The sequence below is a fragment of the Podarcis pityusensis genome, assembly GCF_964106645.2.
Source record: "Podarcis pityusensis genome assembly, chromosome: 3".
Lineage (NCBI taxonomy): Eukaryota > Metazoa > Chordata > Lepidosauria > Squamata > Lacertidae > Podarcis > Podarcis pityusensis.
Window position 1 is genome coordinate 105700069 of NC_138026.1, and position 19875 is coordinate 105719943.

General features: G+C 46.0%; 1 protein-coding gene across 6 annotated transcripts in view; it reads left to right on the forward strand.

Annotated features, from left to right (window-relative positions):
• The window catches only part of ANAPC1 (anaphase promoting complex subunit 1), a 56793-nt gene that overhangs the window by 35722 nt on the left and 1196 nt on the right, over positions 1 to 19875 (forward strand). For all 6 annotated transcript variants that reach the window (XM_080998107.1, XM_080998108.1, XM_080998109.1 and 3 more), the window contains exons 31-47: positions 379 to 513; positions 1049 to 1131; positions 1509 to 1587; positions 2964 to 3038; positions 4061 to 4137; positions 5918 to 6008; positions 7553 to 7606; positions 8906 to 9099; positions 10648 to 10734; positions 10905 to 11022; positions 11189 to 11266; positions 12829 to 12896; positions 14240 to 14378; positions 15248 to 15334; positions 16017 to 16112; positions 16432 to 16630; positions 19585 to 19719. In XM_080998107.1, coding sequence (XP_080854233.1) covers positions 379 to 513; positions 1049 to 1131; positions 1509 to 1587; positions 2964 to 3038; positions 4061 to 4137; positions 5918 to 6008; positions 7553 to 7606; positions 8906 to 9099; positions 10648 to 10734; positions 10905 to 11022; positions 11189 to 11266; positions 12829 to 12896; positions 14240 to 14378; positions 15248 to 15334; positions 16017 to 16112; positions 16432 to 16630; positions 19585 to 19719 — 1795 coding nt within the window. The remainder of the gene's footprint in view (positions 1 to 378; positions 514 to 1048; positions 1132 to 1508; positions 1588 to 2963; positions 3039 to 4060; positions 4138 to 5917; positions 6009 to 7552; positions 7607 to 8905; positions 9100 to 10647; positions 10735 to 10904; positions 11023 to 11188; positions 11267 to 12828; positions 12897 to 14239; positions 14379 to 15247; positions 15335 to 16016; positions 16113 to 16431; positions 16631 to 19584; positions 19720 to 19875) is intronic.

The window sequence follows — 19875 nt, forward strand, 5'->3', positions numbered from 1 at the left end:
CCCCCATCGTTCTGCCCGGACGCTGAGGTCAGTGCCGAGGGCCTTCTGGCGGTTCCCTCATTGTGAGAAGCAAAACTACAGGGAACCAGGCAGAGGGCCTTCTCGGTAGTGGCGCCCGCCCTGTGGAACGCCCTCCCACCAGATGTCAAAGAGATAAACAACTACCTGACATTCAGAAAACATCTGAAGGCAGCCCTGTTCAGGGAAGTTTTTAATGTGTGACATTTTAATGTATTTTTAATCTTTGTTGGAAGCCGCCCAGAGTGGCTGGGGAAACCCAGCCAGATGGGCGGGGTACAAATACATCATCACCATCATCATCATCATTGTTGTTGTTGTTGTTGTTGTTTAACCCTTTGCTCTCCATTCCTCCTGCAGCACGGCAGCAACTTGATAGGCATGTCGGACCTCAACGTTCCTGAGCAGCTTTACCAGTATATGGTTGGCGGTCACCGGCGGTTTCAAGCTGGAATGCACCGTGAAAAGCACAAGTCTCCAAGCTACCAGATTAAGGTGCACACTTCAGTTTTCTTAAACCATTCCTTATTCTGAGTTGGACCGTTGGTCCATCTAGCTCCCTGTTTTCTTCCCTGGCTGGCAGCATCTTCCCAAGGTTTCAGGCAGGGGGTCTTTCTTAGCCCTACTTGAAGATGCCAGGGGCTGATGCTCTGAAACTGAGCTCTGCCCTTTGAGTACTGCAAGGATCCTGCAGCTTCTCCCCTTCATCCTTTTATAAGGAATAGGTTGGTTCATTTCTTCGCACCTTTTTTCAAGGGACCTCAGAGCACCATCAGTGGAGTTCCAAGACAGTCTCCCATCTCAGTTACTCTTTAGGCTCAGCCCTACTTTTCTTGGGGGGCAGGAGTCCATTAGACCACCTTCAGAGGTTTCCCTTGGCCCACCTCCCGCACAAAGCAAATCGCTTTGAGATCTTTTACGGGAAACCATTAGTAAGTTGAACGAAATAAGTAAATAAATATAAAAGCGGCGTGTGACATTGTTCTCTAGCATTCAGGCTGATTTATCTCCCTGCTTTTATTCTTTACAGGAAGGAGACACCATAAATGTGGACGTGACATGCCCAGGCGCGACTCTGGCGCTGGCAATGATCTACCTAAAGACTAACAACAGGTATTGGGTTTGGAATCGTGCTTTATGTGTAAGAGACGTAACCTTTTAGAATCACAGGACTTCATGCTTAAGGGTACTTGCAACTCATCACAATGCAGGCAGCCCCCAGAATGTGGTGGAGGGACACTCAGTAAATGCAAGGAAGCTTTGCAGTTCGGTCTGAGCATTTGGAATTGTGCCTCTGCAACTTACTGAAATGTGTGAGGATTGTAGCAGGAGGGTGGCAGAGCCGAAAGATTAGAGAGGAAGTTAGAAAAGCAGCAAGCAAACTCAGCCATTCAAGATGTGCTCTACTGAAGCATGTCTTCATGCTTCCCTAAGCAGGCCATTGTAATTCAGAACTCTTTCATTTTACTTTTTTACTTACATTTTGCTAGGTCCATTGCTGACTGGCTTCGAGCTCCGGATACCATGTATTTGTTGGACTTCGTGAAACCAGAATTTCTATTATTAAGGGTATGTTCATATTTTAGGGTTGTTGGTTTGGTTTTTTGCTCTTCTGCAATGCCCTTTGCTCAAAACGGAATTTCCTTATTTATTGAGGGTTTTTTAAAGAAGGTTTATATGCCACTGAATCAGCAAAAGCGTCTAAGTAGTTTACCTTTTATTGGGTTTACTTTATGCAAATCAGTTAAAATAAATTGTATGAATTACTTTTGCATGGTTCAGTCTGGACACATGCTGGTTGCCATTCCTGCTTAGGCCATTCATCTTTTTAAGAAAACACACACACACACACACACACACACACACACACAGACACAGAAAAACAACAGTGCTCTCCATCCTGTCCCAGTTTTAGAGTCACTTTGCATATGAGAAAGTTTGTACATGCAAGGCCAAATGTGGCCAGCAGAAGTGCAATATTCAGCAAAGCCAAAACACCTGTGTGCTCATCAGTTGGCAATGTAAGCTTGAGTTGCACTTGAATCTGTCTGCTAAATTGCTTGTTGTGTAAAAAAAAATATTCTTGGGCGATTTTCAGCAGCAAAAAAGGAAGCCCAGAAGTGCAACCCAGAAAGTTAAACAAGATGCTCTTGTTCAAATTACAGTGGTACCTCAGGTTAAGAACTTAATTCGTTCTGGAGGTCCGTTCTTAACCTGAAACTGTTCTTAACCTGAAGCACCACTTTAGCTAATGGGGCCTCCTGCTGCCGCTGTGACGCCACCGTGCAATTTCTGTTCTCATCCTGAAGCAAAGTTCTTAACCCAAGGTACTATTTCTGGGTTATCGGAGTCTGTAACCTGAAGTGTATGTAACCCGAGGTACCACTGTATTAGGCTTTGAGTCAAATGCTACTTTTGCAGTTGATCTGGTCCCATTGGCTCATGGCATTGCTTGTTTGTTTATTGCATTTTTATCCCACCTTTCCTCCAAAGAGCTCAAGGTGGCATATGTGGTTCTCTTCCTGCCCGTTTTATCCTCACAACAACCCTGTGAGGTAGGTTAGGCTGTGAGACCGTGGCTGGCCCAAGCTCACCTAGTGAGCTTCATGGCCGTGCGGGGATTTGAACCCCGATCTAACACTCTAGCCACAGACTATGAAAGCCAGTATTTGGTTGTGTAATGGTGCACAAATTGTTCAAACCGAGTTCGCAAAATAGAATGCTTGCATAGATGATCGCACCACGCTGAGAAAGAGGGTTTGCGTTTTCTCCGACAGCCTTAAGAATTGCAGGGTACTTTTGGGTTCTGAGCTTGAAACAGAAGTGCCTATAACTTCCTGATCAATTCAGATTGATTGCTTAGGAATCATTACACGATTGCTGTTTCTGAGCTCATCACAACTTGCTTTCCTTTACCCTGTTCTGATCCTCTTCTTTGTTTGCAGACGCTTGCTCGGTGCTTGATTTTGTGGGATGACATTCTGCCCAGTTCTAAGTGGATTGACAGCAACGTGCCACAAGTAAGTAGCACTCCTCCAACTAAACCGTTACACGAAGCCAGCAGTTCAGGGAATTTCTACCCTCGGGGAACCCTGTACACATCAACAGGGCTGGATGAGGGTGCCTTGTTCATCTGCTTCATGGCACCTGTTTCAGAGGACCATGAGTTTTCTAGTGCACCCAGTGGCCGAGTTTTCACCATAATGCTTCTGTCTTAATAAACCAGGATATACACAAGTTGCCTGCAGGTATCTACAGTTCCTTTGCAACCACTTCGCTCTGCCCAGTGAACAAGTAGCTGAGCTTGGCTTTAAAAGAGGATTCGACAGATCCATGGAGGATAAGACTATCAATGCCTACTAGCTGCAAATGGCTATGCCCTGTCTCCACAGTCAGGCAGAAATGCTTCTGAATACCCAATGCTGGAAACCACAGGAGGGTCCTCTTGTGGGTTTCATAGGCATCGGCCACTGCAAAAATAGGATTCCAAACTGGATGGCCTGGTCCAATAGGCTCTTCCTATGTTCTTAAACCAGGATTCAGCTGATAATTTCACCTTTTCTGCTCCTTGCTAAAGAGTAATAAACTAAAGAAAAGGCATTTGATGCTTCCGGTAGGCAGACCTGCAAAACTGCCCGAGTTTTCTGGTTTCCTCCATTTTTCCCTTACAGCAGTAAAGGGTTCTACACTTTGTGGCTAGAGGCATGCATGCTGTCGACATGTTATTTCACATAAACAAGACAAACCACACATTCTAAGCATGCTGACTTGAGAACAAGCTCCATTCATGGAAGTCAATTCCAGCTAACCACATGTAGAAGTGAGCTGTAACTTGTAACTCTATAAAAGAAGACGTGCAATACTTACAGATTGTATGTTTAATGGAAGAATAGGTTACCGGAGTCCTCTTGTTATCAGGCATCCAAAATTAAAATCCCGCAGCTGGGCTCTGATTTTAAAAAGTAAAGTATATCCACGAAGCTACAGAAACCTTTGCACAAACGGCAATGACTCTATGCATCCTCTGGCTTGTTTTTAACAGATTGTGAGGGAGAACAGCGTATCCCTTCATGCGACTGAAATGCCTTCTTCCGAAGACCTGAATTTGGAGACTCTGGCGTAAGTCATCAAGTGGGACCGATTCCTACTTCCTGTAGTCCTTGGGCAGGTATAGCAAAGGACGAACTCAGGAGCCCTAGACGTATTACGTCAGTGGGTGCGGGAAGTTCTGTAGCATGGCAGCACCTTGTGCTGTGGGGGGTATTATTGGGTTATTGTTTTTATTTTTATTTTATATATTGTGATCTTTTTTGTGAACTGCCCTGAGACCTCCAGGTATAGGGCAGTATATAAATTCAATAAAGAAATAATAAATATATGGAGTCAGACCCCTTGATCCAGTTGAGCCAGAGAAGCAGCGGGTCTTGTACAGCTGGCATGCAGGGAAACTTCTTCCCTGCGTGTCTGCCGAGCTGCTCAGCCAAGTCCTGCTCCCCTCTGGGGAAGGTCTCCTCATGAGCCGGAGGTGCAGCAGGGCTTTGCTGAGACTCCCGGCTAAGTGCTGACGTGTGGGAAAGCGCAACAGCCCCGCTGCTTTCCCATGAGTGCAGGAATTGAACACGCATAAAGGCCTGTACACTGGATGCTCGGGTTGCGAACATGATCCATGCGGGATGCACGTTTGCAACTGGTAGCGGTGCTCCTGCGCACATGCGGGTTGCAATTCGGCGCTTCTGTGCATGCGCAACTGCCCAAACCCAGAAATAACCCCTTTCCGGTACTTCCGGGTTTCAGTGGTCCGTAACCCAAAAAAATGCAACCTGAAGCGTCTGTAACCCGAGGTATGACTGTACTGCAAATGTATTGCAATCACGCACCCTTAGAGATGACCATGTGCAGGCATCTCCTCCTGCTTCTTGAGCTTTTGGAAGTTAATAGAAATGCGCTGAATAAGTGGCTTTGCCAGACTTCCGTTTTCCTTCCATCCATCTAGTCCCAAAGCCCCAGGGTTTGGTTACATTTTTGCACTGTATTAGCAATATGAGAACAACCTCTTGAAAATATATAAACCAGGTTGTATCAAGATTACTTTCCCAACCCAGGCCTCTTTCCTGCAGGATCATCCCACAACACCTCTGTAACATTTAAAGATCCACAACCACATGGGCATGGCCAATTGCTTGGAGCAATGTAAGCCCTGATTTATTGTTTTGAAGTTCCACGTGCTTGACCACTCCCGTGTGGTTTTGGAGCCCTGAACATTACAGCTGAGTCTGTGGGCATGCAACCAAGGAAACAGGGGCAATTGGCAGGCCCCCAGCTGGCTCCGGCAATCTCCAGTCCTTGATGCATCATCCGTGACCTGAGCTTCAGAAGCTAGGGCACGCTACTCAGCAGAGTAAACGCTGCGCAACAGAAGTGGCAGGAGAAGTTGTGTGAGCATATTTACAAGCAGTTTATTCAGCATACAGCAGGACAACAGAAAACATGTCTGCTCTCCTTTGTGTCCAAAAGCAAGCAGCAAAAGCAAAAGCTATATACAAACGGAAGTTCCCAGCAAGCTGTGCTGGAGTGTAAACAGACATGTGACATACAACAATTCCACACGTCTGTTCTTAAGGTGGAACGGAATATCCCAACTGAGTCATGGGATAAATTCACGGAAAAGTGTGTGTAGCAACAACATCCTGAATGAAGCAAAGGCTATTTGCAAGTCTTCCTATGACAGGTTAGTTCACCCCACCAGTGCTTTTTAGGAAAATTCAGCTTTCCTGTTGCAGAAGTAGCTCAATTGCATGATATATTTTTTTAACCAGAGAGGAAGTGGAAGCCAGTGTAATTTGATATAATCTTTTAACTGTATATGAAGACACACCTCCTGCCAAACATTTCTTTTTAGGCAGGCTCATGTCTACATCATCGCTGGGGCCTGTTTATCTTTGGGTTTTCGATTTGCCGGTTCAGAAAACCTAGCTGCCTTTAATTGCTTGGTAAGTGCATCAGTAGTTGGACAGGATTTGTTATCATAGACTTGCAGGGATGAGTCGTGGGTTCAAGCCCCATGTTGGGCAAAAGATTCATTCATTGCAGGGGGTTGGACTAGATAACCATTGTCGCCCCTTCCCTGCTCTATGATTCTATAGTGTAACGTAATCTCAGGGAAATATGCAAGTCCAGGGCACTTAATTTATGCCTCCCCAAAGCCCCACTTTCCCTCTGTTCTGTGTCTGTGAATTTCAAGGCCAAGTTGTGACTGCAGGGTCCCTGTGAAAGCTTGATATTGATGCATGCTAAACCAGGAGTAGGAAACCTGTGACTCTCCAGATGTTTTTGGACAATGACTTCCAGCATCCCTGATCAATAAGCTCCCTGCTGAACAGAGCTAGAGGCAATTGGAGTCCAACAGCTTCTAGGGAGGGGACACAGGTTCCCCACCCCTATCCTAAAAGAAGAAAAGGGTTGGGGAATGATGTTTCTGTCAGGAGCTCTGCCTACACTCAAGTGGGACCCTGGCAGAGATATATGCACGACTGGCATGTTCCCTCCCTCCTGGTCAATCGTTCGAGAGTTCAAAAGCTTTCTTCTGCCCAAACATCACCGCGACTGATGCCAACAGACACCAGCACACTTAGGGATCTGCAGAGTCTTTGCAGATTGCGTATCAGACCTCAGCAACTCAGCATTTTGGCTAATCTACTTTATTTACCTATAAACACACACGGAGCACTGCAATATGGCTCCCTCTCTCTCTAGCATGAGACAGCAAAGAGAAAAAATGAACAAAGGACAGTAGTCCCACTTCATGGAACACAGTAACACAAACATCCTTTCTCCGTCACTTCCCACTCTGTGGAGTCAAAACATATACCGTCATCTGATAGACAACAATCCCATGACTGCAATCATGGAGCAGGAATTCTAACAGTTTCTTCCAACTCTTCCATACTACGTTGCTTGAGCCATGTGGATGGTTTTACCATAATGATGAATGACATTTCAGCATCTCATGCCTGGGACAACTAGCTCATGCCTGCTTTCTGCTGGCAGTGCACAGATCCACAAAGGGCCAGCAGCGCCAGCAGCAGCAGCTGCAGCAGCAGCAAACTTAAAATAACCTGCAGTCTTGTTACTGCAATAATATAATGTTCAGAACATTATAGGGTGCCTGTTTGAAGAAACACGGTTTTAACGTGTTTTCTGGGAGGTTGCAAAGGGAGGCTGCAGTGTGTGTGTGTGTGTGTGTGTGTGTGTGTGTGTGTGGTTTGATGAAACTGGGGCAAAAACTGAGGAAGCCCAGCTTCTTACCTCTGGATTATAGGTTTAGAAGTGTTTGCTTCAGGGCCAGGTGACTTTCAGGTCTCTTCTGATTCTGATCTTACGAAAGAATAATGAACGATGCATATTTATGGGCAAGACTTTAGCAGGGTGGACGAGTGAGTGGTTTGCATGTCTTGAGAGTCCAGGTTCACTCCCTGCCCCACGGTTGTTTCTTGCACTTTCCTGACATGTGCCAATTTTGAATTCCTCCGTCTAGTACACATTTGCAAAAGATTTCATGAAGTGTTTGTCCTCGGCTACGGCTTCCATAGTAAGTTTCTCCAGATTCACTATTGTTCATAGTAAAATCCAAAATTTTATAATGCTGTTTTGGTTGAATTTTTTTGGGAGGGGGAGAGGGATCATTGGACCATTACCCTGACCCCGCACATCCTCAAATACTTCAGTAACCTACCCTTCTGCTAGCTAAACACAGAGTTTGAGAAGAGGAATGGGTACTTGTTCCGAGTTTGCTCCACAGCTTGCTTTATTTATTTATTGCCTACTCTTGACCCTTAAGGTCCCAAAGCAAATTACAACATCAAAACACAATATTAAAAACAGTTTTAAACAACTTCCAGTCATAAAAACAAGGGGAGTCTTAAAAAATAAACACCTCAAGTGCCAAAAGCCAGAGCAAAGAGGTGCGTCTTGTATCATTTTGTAGAATCTGTATAATGAAGGTACCAGGTGCATCTCTGTGGGGAGGGAGTTCTGTAACTTAGGGGCTCCCATAGAGAAGTCCTTTTTGCAAGCTTCTGCCCCCACCCCAAGCGTCTGAGGACAGAGGGCCCCTCTCCCAATGTCAGTGCCCAAGAGGGTCTGTAGGGAAGGATGTGGCGTTTCCGATATTTGGGGCCTGCGTCGTTTACGGTTCTGTGTGGATTGCCAAAGGAGGGATCTCAAATAACCCCTGCTTTAGAATAGATGCACTGGTTTCCACTTCATTCACAGGCCCCATTCAAGGTCCTCAAGTTTAGATGAAGGAGCAGCCTCTCCCCTATGAGGAATGGTTACAACAGACACCTTAATGGTTGTCCTTATTTTAAAACCCAGACACACCCACACTTAGCTAGGAGTAAGTCCCATTGAACTCGGGGAGTAGCCATGCGTAGGATTGTGGGAGGGAAGTTACTGGTTTGCTTTTGCTTTTATTGTGTACAGTGGTACCTCGGGTTAAGTACTGGAGGTCCGTTCTTAACCTGAAACTGTTCTTAACCTGGAGCACCACTTTAGCTAATGGGGCCTCCCAGTGCCGCTGTGCCGCCGGAGCATGATTTCTGTTCTCATCCTGAAGCAAAGTTCTTAACCTGAGGTAATATTTCTGGGTTAGCGGAGTCTGTAACCTGAAGCGTATGTAACCCGAGGTACCACTGTATTTTGCATTCTCATTCTGTATTTTTATGCTGTGGAGTTGCCCTGTGGTCTTCAGATGTAGGGTGGAATAATAATAATAATAATAATTTCTGAATAAGACCTTCCTTCTTCCTGAGCCTGGGATTGTGTTGCTTGCCTGCTTAGGAGATACAAGTGGAACTGACCACTTGCCTCCTCTGTGTCCATATTTAAGGCAGGCCACTACAACCTGGAGACTTGCCTGAGTGTAGTGCTGATGTCCCTTGCGATGGTGATGGCAGGATCGGGAAACCTGAAGGTCCTCCAGCTCTGCCGCTTCATGCACAAGAAGACTGGTGGGGAGATGAACTACGGGTTCCACATGGCGCATCATATGGCTCTCGGGCTCCTCTTTTTGGGAGGGGGAAGGTAATAACGTTATTTCAAAGGGAAGCCTTTCCCCCGCAAAGCGAATATGCATATGAACACCCCAATATCTCCCTGCGTATTCGTTACGTCCACAATCCTTTTTTTTTCCTTCCAAAGGAGATATTGTTGTGTTATTATTAATATTTATTATGAAAATTTGTTTACCACTTAATTGCAGTATTGAGGTAGCCTTTGGCCTTTTTTATTAAAAAAAGAAGAACCACCAGCAATTAAAGAGTTAAAAGCACAAAAGAGTTAAAAGCACAGGAAGGTGTCTGGTAAATATTTGAGGGGCTGAGCAGTAGCGCTGTGCATCTGGTCTGGACAAATCCTGGACCCTGGACTCATTTGGCGGATCTGGAATTTGTCCTGTTCATGCTGAGGCAACCCCAGGTCAGGTCCACCCGGGGCAATTTGCATCTATCAAAAGCGGTGGTGGGGTTTGTAAGCCAGCAAAGAAGAGGGGTGGGGGAAGGAGATGATGCAGGTAGGACTCACTACTGGCAGGTCTCCTTCTCCCGCCCCCCCCCCCCGGCCACTGACTGCATGCTTAATTTTGGTTTAGAAGCTTAATTAAGCATTAGGAGTCTGCAACACCTTTGTTTAGATTTGGGGGCTGAATTGGTCTGGGGCCCGATTTGGATCATTGCATTGGGCCCTGCACAGCCCTACAGCGCAAATTAGGGCTGCCTTGCACAGCCCTACAGCGCAGACATTTATTGCTAGAAATGAATATCTTTGATAACCTGCACTTAATTTCTGCTTTGCAGGGATAAGCACCAATTCCATGCTCTTTTATTGCATATATGTGTGTGTGTGTGTGTGTGTGTGTGTGTATATACACACACACACACACACACACACACACACACACACACACGGTAAAGGGGCCCCTGACCATTAGGTCCAGTCGCAGGCGACTCTGGGGTTGCGGCGCTCATCTCGTTTTATTGGCCGAGGGAGCCGGCGTACAGCTTCCAGGTCATGTGGCCAGCACGACTAAGCCGTTTCTGGCGAACCAGAGCAGCGCACGGAGACGCCGTTTACCTTCCCGCCGGAGCGGTAGCTATTTATCTACTTGCACTTTGATGTGCTTTCGAACTGCTAGGTTGGCAGGAGCAGGGACTGAGCAACAGGATCTCACCCCGTCGTGGGGATTTGAACCGCCGACCTTCTGATCGGCAAGTCCTAGGCTCTGTGGTTTAACCCACAGCGCCACCCCCATATATGTATACATATATATATATATATACACACACACATATACACACACACACACACACGCACACAGTGGTACCTCTGGTTGAGAACAGGATCCGTTCTGGATGCCCGTTCGCAACCTGAAAAGAACGCAACCTGTGTCTGCGCATGTGCGGGTTGCGATTCGCCGCTTCTGCGCACACGCGGGACGTCATTTTGCGCGAGTGGTGAAACCCAGAAGTAACCCTTTCCGGTACTTCTGGGTCGCCATGGGATGCAACCTGAAAATGCACAACCTGAAGCAAATGTAACATGAGGTATGACTGTATATATTCTTTTTTTTTGCAGGTACTCACTTAGCACTTCAAATTCTTCCATTGCTGCCCTGCTTTGTGCCGTGTACCCTCACTTCCCAGTTCACAGTACAGATAACAGGTAAGGCTTAACCAGCAGATTTGGTTAAAACAAAGATCCTAGGAAAGCCCAGCTGGACCCAGCAACAGATAATGCGTTCTGCACCTTGGGAGGCCTGTTGAAAGCAGTTAGATTCAGGACGGAGCCTTAAAATAACCTTCCTGCAGTAATTGCACTCTTTGTATGCACAGGTATCACCTCCAGGCCTTGCGGCATCTGTATGTTCTGGCAGCAGAGCCCAGGCTCCTTGTCCCTGTGGACGTGGATACAGATACGCCTTGCTACTCACTGCTGGAGGTTACCTACAAGGTAGACTTGATTCTGTGGGGTGAAGGGAACTTACCTGAAAGGTTGGGGGCAGAATGTACACAGTCCCTCTGAGCCAGCATGGTTGTCATGTGCTTTCTTCAGTGATACAGGTTGACTAAAGTGTGTGGTTTATTTTGTATTTCTACCCCCCACCCACCCACCAAAGGGAACTCAGTGGTATGAGGAAACAACCGAGGAACTGATGGCACCCACTCTTCTTCCTGAACTCCACCTACTGAAGCAGGTATATGACAGAGCTTGCTTTATGGCAGCCTTCTTCGGCTGGGTCCTCTCCTGCTGTTTTGGTCTACAGTTCCCATCAGCCCCAACAAGCACAGCTGGGGGTGGGGGTAGAAGCAGCCATAGTGTAATTCCAAGATGCAGTGGATGGAAATAGTATTCAGTGGTACTTCTGGTTAAGAACTTAATTCGTTCCGGAGGTCCATTCTTAACCTGAAACTGTTGTTAACCTGAAGCACCACTTTAGCTAATGGGGCCTCCCGCCGCCGCCGCGCCATCACTGTGCAATTTCTGTTCTCATCCTGAAGCAAAGTTCTTAACCTGAGGTACTATTTCTGGGTTAGCGTAGACTGTAACCTGAAGCGTCTGTTACCCGAGGTACCACTGTAGTCCCTTGGCATGCCACCTTACAACATCATAGGTTTGATATTTATTATAGAAAGTAGGGTGCGATACCATGAGAATTAGCGGAGACAGGGCTTGGGGGTTAGGTTACACCAGTGTGGTGTAGTGGTTAAGAGCGGTAGTCTCGTAATCTGGGGAACCGGGTTCGCATCTCTGCTCCTCCACATGCAGCTGCTGGGTGACCTTGGGCTAGTCACACTTCTTTGAAGTCTCTCAGCCCCACTCACCTCACAGAGTGTTTGTTGTGGGGGAGGAAGGGAAAGGAGAATGTGAGCCGCTTTGAGACTCCTTAAAGGGAGTGAACCTGGGATGCAGGTGGCACTGTGGGTAAAACCTCAGTGCCTAGGACTTGCCGATCGTATGGTCGGCGGTTCGAATCTCCGCGGCGGGGTGAGCTCCCGTCTTTTGGTCCCAGCTCCTGCCCACCTAGCAGTTCGAAAGCACCCCTAAGTGCAAGTAGATAAATAGGTACTGCTTCTAGCGGGAAGCTAAACGGCGTTTCCGTGTGCTGCGCTGGTGCTGGCTCGCCAGAGCAGCTTCGTCACGCTGGCCACGTGACCCAGAAGTGTCTCCGGACAGCGCTGGCCCCTGGTCTCTTAAGTGAGATGGGCACACAACCCCAGAGTCGGACACGACTGGCCCGTACGGGCAGGGGTACCTTTACCCTTTACCTTTAAAGGGAGTGAAAGGCGGGATATCAAATCCAAACTCTTCTTCATCTTCTTCTCTGCTTTTAAACTTGGTTTGCAAAAAACCCCCACTATTCTGCACCTGCAGCCCTGCTCTGGATTTCCGGTTAAGGAATGGAAAGATCATTGGTGGGATGTCATCTCAGGTGCATCTTTTGTGACTTACGGAGTACAGCTCCTAGAGGTCTAATAAACCGGCCTTTCTCAACCTGTGGGTCCCCAGATGTTGTTGGACTACAACTCCCATCACCCCTAGCTAGCAAGACCAGAGCTCAGGGATGATGGGAGTTGTAGTCCAACAACATCTGGGGACCCACAGGTTGAGAACCACTGTAATAAACCATGCATGTTGTGGGTCTTGGAAGGGAGGACATTAGAAGTCCCTGGATGTGAGTGACACTGCCCACAGTGTTTTGATCCTATCCAATATGTATAATTCCCTGTGTAACTGATTTTTATTTTATGTTTCCAGATCAGAGTGAAAGGCCCCCGATACTGGGAACTGCTGATTGATTTAAGTAGAGGCACACACCATTTAAAGTAAGTAGTCCTGGGGAAGCTTTTGCAATAATAGTATATCAGCCCACAATTACGGTTGCACTGCAGACATACCAGAGTCCAAATTTAAGCTGCTGTTGCAATTGTTGGAAAATCTATTTGTTTGTAGGAGTTGTCCAGTGGCTGGTGTTAAGCAGATATGCAGCTTTTAACTGGTGTGTGTGTGTGTGTGTGTGTGTGTGTGTGTGTGTCATCCTTGACCCAGCAATTTTCTCCTATGTGTGGAACACCTGTGGATTTTTCCCATCTTCTGCAAAGCAGAGAAGACATTTCCTCCCTTTTGCACGTGAAATTCACTTGAGATCCAACTCTGTGCCTGTTATAAAATGGATCCGGTGCAGATTGCCGGAACAAAGGTGTTACACAGTGTGAAAATTGACAGAACAGCAACAGGACTATCACACACTTCCATCTGGCTTGCTAATATAGCAGCACAGTGAAAACAGGCAATAAAATCAAATGACTAATAGAATTGGAAGCATTTAGGGCAGATAGCCAACCAATCCCTCAAAATGGTCTTCCTACTTCAAAAAAAGAGAGCAAGAAATCTGCTCAAAAAAAGAAATCTATCTGAGACCTTCAAGGAAATCCGGGTTTCCCCTTTTTGAATTTTTTTTTGGGTCACTGATTAACCTTCATAGCTCCTTCCCATTTTGTGACATTTGATCCCCGCCATTTTTTCTTGGCTTTCTCTTTCATCCTCTGCATGGCAGTAGGCATGCAGATATCCTTATCCAACAACTTTTAATGCATAGCTTATGGCAGGGGTAGGCAACCTAAGGCCTGGGGGCTGGATGCGGCCCAATCACCTTCTCAGTCCTGCCCGCGGACAGTCCGGGGACCAGCGTGTTTTTACATGAGTAGAATGTGTGCTTTTATTTAAAATGCATCTCTGGGTTATTTGGGGGGCATAGGAATTCCTTCATTCCTCCCCCTCCAATATAGTCCAGCCCACCACATGGTCTGAGGGACGGTGGACCGGCCCACGGCTGAAAAAGGTTGCTGACCCCTGGCTTATGGGTTCATGATGCAGCCACCTTGCTGAAGCTAAGCAGGTGTGTGTCTGGCCAGTACCTGGATGGGAGCCCACCTGGCAACGTAATGAGTTCCATGTTGGATATAAATGTATATCAGGGGATAAAACTCTGCAGAATAAAACAACAGTGCTTCACCTCAGCATTCGTGGTAGGGAACTGAGTGTGGAATTTGTAATGCTTTCAGGTGTTACGTGGTGCAATGATATCTGTCCTCAAGATATGTGAATTAGCATGGATAACTTCTTAATCTGAAACAAAAAAAACCCAAACCTTCTCTTCTTCTTGCAGATCAATTCTTTCAAAAGATGGGGTCCTGTATGTAAAACTGAGGGCTGGGCAGCTTTCATACAAAGAGGACCCAATGGGTTGGCGAAGCCTTTTGGCGCAGACTGTCACTCACCGGAATGCGGATGCCCGGGCGTTCAAGGTAGTCCTTATGGCCACTGTTGAGTGAAAAAAGCTGCAATGAATATAAACTATATAACATGGGTACACAAACTAAGGCCCGGGGGCTGGATCTGGCCCAATTGCCTTCTAAATCCGGCCCGCAGACAGTCCGGGAATCAGTGTGTTTTTACATGAGTAGAATGTGTCCTTTTATTTAAAATGCATCTCTGGGTTATTTGTGGGGCCTGCCTGGTGTTTTTACATGAGTAGAATGTGTGCTTTTATTTAAAATGCATCTTTGGGTTATTTGTGGGGCTTGGGAATTCATTCATTTCCCCCCCAAAATATAGTCCGGCCCCCCACAAGGTCTGAGGGACAGTGGACTGGCCCCCTGCTGGAAAAGTTTGCTAACAAGCAAAAAACGAAAAAACCTGAATTTTCCGTTGGGTTGTGAGGCCAGTGGTTATAAGGAAAAGCCATCTTTGGAAAATTAACGCAAGCTGTGAGAAGCAGCTGTCATTCTGGTGCAAATTTCACCGGGAAGACTCCAAACGTCTCCGCGTTGGCCCCTGTGGCACCTCACGTCAGTGCAAAATGAGAAACTGACCTGCGTTGGGGAAAGTTTCAGCAGCCTGTCTCATTCTCCCCCAAAGGGCTGAGATGATACCACTTTGATGGCTCAGCTGTGCTGGTAAGGTAGCAAGATTTTGAGCTGCATGAATCTGTTTTTCAGGTCAGCTTTTTGCTAAGGGGTAGTATTATCTCCATTACATTTTTTTCCAAGAAGGCTGGACCATTCATCTGGGAGGTTGTAGCCTGCAGTGAGGAAGGGTTGTATGAATTGCACTTTCCCCATGAACCGCAAAGAAGGAAACAATCCTTAATTTTAAATGTCACCTTCCTTTTCAGCCAGAAGCTATTTCTGCTTTTACATCTGATCCTGCACTGCTTTCATTCGCTGACTATTTCTGCAAACCGGCTGCAAACACGGGGCAAGTAAGTTGTCAGGTGCAAAACCTAGCTTAAAAAAAATTTAAAAGGCAGGCTTCGGCAGAGGCAACGTGAAACTCCACTCTCAGAGACAGCATGCCTGTAAATGCCCAATTGCTGGGAATTATTGTAAGGCTTTGGGAAGACTAGAGTATCCTGGTTTCGCACAGGAGGAATTTAAAAATAAAAGAACGTATCGGTGGGACGATTCGCATTCTAGTTGACAAAATCAGCCTCTCCAAAGTCTATTTAAACTACCAGCAGAGTAGGCAGTATGCTGGTGTGGGCAGCTTGCCAAGGAACCAGGCAGAGGGCCTTCTCGGTAGTGGCACCCGCCCTGTGGAACGCCCTCCCATTAGATGTCAGAGAGGTAAACAACTATCTGATGTTCTGAAGGCAGCCATGTTTAGGGAAGTTTTTAATGACTGATGTTTTAATGTATTTTTAATCTTTGTTGAAAGCTGCCCAGAGTGGCTGGGGAAACCCAGCCAGATGGGCTGGGTATAAATAAATTAATTATTATTATTATTATTATTATTATTATTATTATTATTATTATTGGATTCCATCAGCCTTAGCCAGCAAGACCAATGGTCAGTGGCAATAGGAGTTATATTCCAGTAACATCTGGCTCCCCACCCACTGCAACATGTATGATGAATTACCTCTTCTTCATCATTTTTTTTAGAAACAGGAAGTGTTCGACCTTTTCTCTTCTATCCTGTACGAGTGTGTTACTCAGGAAAATCCCGAAATGTTGCCGGCTTACATAGCAATTGACCAGGTAAAAGCATGCTACGCAGTCCTTTTCATTTCAGCAAAGTGTGGTTGCTTATTTTCCTGCTGGTTTTTGCCCGCTAAGAAAGCAAAGACAAAAAGTGTCTTGCATTTGTAATCGCAATATGTCTTGATTTTTTACCTATGGAAACTTGTCTGCATGAACGAGTAGTCGTATCAGATTCATGCCACCTTGTGACACTGATCATGCAAGCTCCCCCTAATCTTTCTTTCTGATTATGTAAGTCTCTAAACGACTCTTTTATATATATCTGTAGCTCCAACAGTATTGAGTTACTTCAAGCTCTTTTTTCCTTTTCCGCTAGGCTGTGAGAAGACTGGAAAAAAGAGAAATGTCAGAGACATTTGACTTATGGCAGATAAAGTTGGTTCTAGAATTTTTCAATTCCAGAAGTCACCAGGAGAGAATGAGGAAGAATCCACACCGGGGCCTTTTTATGAACTCTGAGTTTTTACCTGTGATTAAGTGTTCCATCGATAATACCTTGGATCAGTGGCTGCAAGGTAAAAATAGCAGAGGATTTACCGCTAAATGAAGCAAGTTCTGTGCAGCTGGCAGATATGACTCTCCTCTGAATGGCAACATAGCTAAGCCAAGACCATGAATTCCTAAGACCATGAATTTCTGCCCCCAAATGACCCAATGTTCATTTGTAATCTCTAGTAAGGGTTTTTTGTGTGCGTGCACAAGCCAGAAAGTCTTAAAACGATTCGGTTTTTACCGTGATTTGAAGCTGTTCCAAAAATAAAAACATCTGGCTCTGTATGGGCCGAATCCAGTTAAGTCATTGTGCAAGCCAAACAACTTCCACGTGTTCAGTGGAACTTCCCCTCCCTCTCTTCCCCTTGTGTGTGGAGGGCTGGGGGAACTCCCGGAGCAGACTGGGGGGGGGGGGTGGCAGTGTGCGGGTGCATGTGGGGCGGGAGAGGATGGAGAAGTTCTGTGTCACGGGTGTAAATTGTTCCGCTCATGCAATGACTGTTGGAGACAACATTCAACGTCTGAGAATTTTGTTTTACTCATTTCTGTGCCACCCTTCAATTTAAATTACTCCCAAGGCAGCTCACACAATACAGTGGTACCTCTGGTTACATACTTAATTCGTTCTGGAGGTCCGTTCTTAACCTGAAACTGTTCTTAACCTGAAGTACCACTTTAGCTAATGGGGCCTCCCGCTGCTGGAGCACGATTTCTGTTCTCATCCTGAAGTGAGGTTCTTAACCTGAGGTACTATTTCTGGGTTAGCGGAGACTGTAACCTGAAGTGTATGTAACCCGAGGTACCACTGTAAAACCAATAGACAATCTCAAAAACAAAACAAAAATGCAAACCAATTTTCTTAACACCACTTTTTTTTAATACTGCTGCTAATTGTTTTTTTTCTTAAAAAAAAACAGAACTTCAACATTAGGAAATTTAAAACAAGAACAAAAGCATTTTCCCCCCCAGCTAACCAAAGGGTATCATAGGGACGCGGGTGGTGCTGTGGTCTAAACCACTGAGCCTCTTGGGCTTGCTGATCAGAAGGTTGGCGGTTCGAATCCCCGCAACAGGATGAGCTCCCATTGCTCGGTCCCAGCTCCTGCCAACCTAGTAGTTCGAAAGCAACCCAAAAAGTGCAAGTAGATAAATAGGTACCACTGTGGTGGGAAGGTAAACGGCGTTTCCGTGTGCTGCTCTGGTTTGCCAGCAGCGGCTTAGTCATGCTGACCACATGACCCGGAAGCTGTACTCCGGTTCCCTCGGCCTGTAAAGCAAGATGAGTGCCGCAACCCCAGAGTCATCTGTGACTGGACCTAACTGTCAGGGGTCCTTTACCTTTACCTTTTTAAAGGGTATCATGGTAGTATTAACCGATGCTTCTTTAGGGAAGAGGGTTCATTTAGTACTGCGTGCTCCAATTCATGCTACTGTCTCAAATTGTAGATTTCAATATGCAGAGGCCTTTGGGAAAGAAGAGGGGGAATGGTGGGTACTCCCCATCTATGTGCCATTAAGGGGGGAGGGGAGATCTGGACTATCTCTCTGTGCATCTTCTTAGGGAAGTCCACCCCCCTTCCTGGAGAATGAGATTATTTTTAATAAGCTTTGTCCTGGGAGGAATCAAACAGCTCTGGCTTCCCTCTATTCAATATAGCCCTGTTTCAAGCATTCAAATAAATAATAATAATAATAATAATAATAATAATAATAATAATAATAACAATAATAATTTATTTATACCCCGCCCATCTGGCTGGGCATAATAATAATAATAATAATAATTTATTTATACCCCGCCCATCTGGCTGGGCTTCCCCAGCCACTCTGGGTGGCTTCCAACAAAATATTAAAATACAGTAATGCATCAAACATTAAAAGCTTCCCTAAACCGGGCTGCCTCCAGATGTCTTCTAAAAGTCTGGTGGTGGTTGATCTCTTTGACATCTGGTGGGAGGGCGTTCCACAGGGAAGGCGCCACTACCAAGAAGGCCCTGTGCCCCTGTCTCCATCTCAGTTGGCTCCCCCTCTTCCCCCATTGAGCAGGAAGTTCTGAAGGAGGGGCTCTATTCTCACAGAGATTAGAAAGTCCTGATCATTGGGGACGGGGGAGCATATTCAGCTCCATGCTGCCAGAAAAGGACTCTAATCAAACTGTTACCCCCCCCCCCACACACACACACAAATGAAGAAATCCGGTGTAATAATAGCAAACTGACTTGCAAAGTGCTGACCTTTATGTAGCCAGAACAACATCATTGACTCACAAGAGGGAGAGAGATTAGGAGGCTTGGGGAGCCCTGTCTTTGTGCAGAAGTACAAAAACAGAACCCAACAACTTTAGGAACAAAAATAAAGGAGGGCTCAACCCACCCCAAACAGCGCAGTGAGGATTGAGCATGCTCAGTTGCCACAGAATGCGGGTTGACTGTTGAGAACGGTGCGGAACGAAAGACCAGGAGAAGGGCAAATGGATTGGAGTATCTTGGAAGGTCATGGCTGGCTGGTTATCATCGATTTTTGTGTGTATAGCCAAGGGCCTTTACAATGAACGACAGAGGGCAAGAGCAAGGCTTTCCTCTGAAACCACACAACATAACCTATAGAATTTTACAGCATAAAAAAAAAAGGACAGCAAAAAAGTTTTAAAATTAAAAATCATCAACATAGCTTCTTAGCTGCCAGAGCAAATTTGTCTACTAGGTGTGTAATTTGTAGGTCTTTATCAGCTAATTTCAGTTATTTCCTGGGGGGAATCGGCCTGAGAACCACTTAAGAATAGACGATATTTTTTTCTCTGTGGGCATTGCATATTAGGGGCAAATCAGCAGGTAGTGAGTGCATGATATCCTTGAGCTGGTTGTATCCATAGATGCCCTTGCTTGTCAGAACCTTGAACCAGGAACATTCCACACTGCAACATTTTGCTGCGCTTCCATCTGCTAAATCTCAGCTTCACCTCTCTTGTGTGTTGCAGCTGGAGGCGACGTCTGCTTGCACTCCTATTTAAGTGGACAGCCAACCGACGAATCTCAGCTAAGCATATTGGCCTGCTTCCTCATATATCATTCTGTTCCAACACCGGCGCAGCTGTTAGCTGGAGGCTTGGAAGGTAAGATTAAAACCCAGCTATTAATCACGATTATTGGGGGGGGGGGGGAATAACACTGAGAAAACCATGGATTACCAACACTGTACAAAAATGCAAAAGTTGGTCCATCTCAACCTAAGCCTAATCTTACAGTTGTAGAGTTGGGAGGGAACCCAA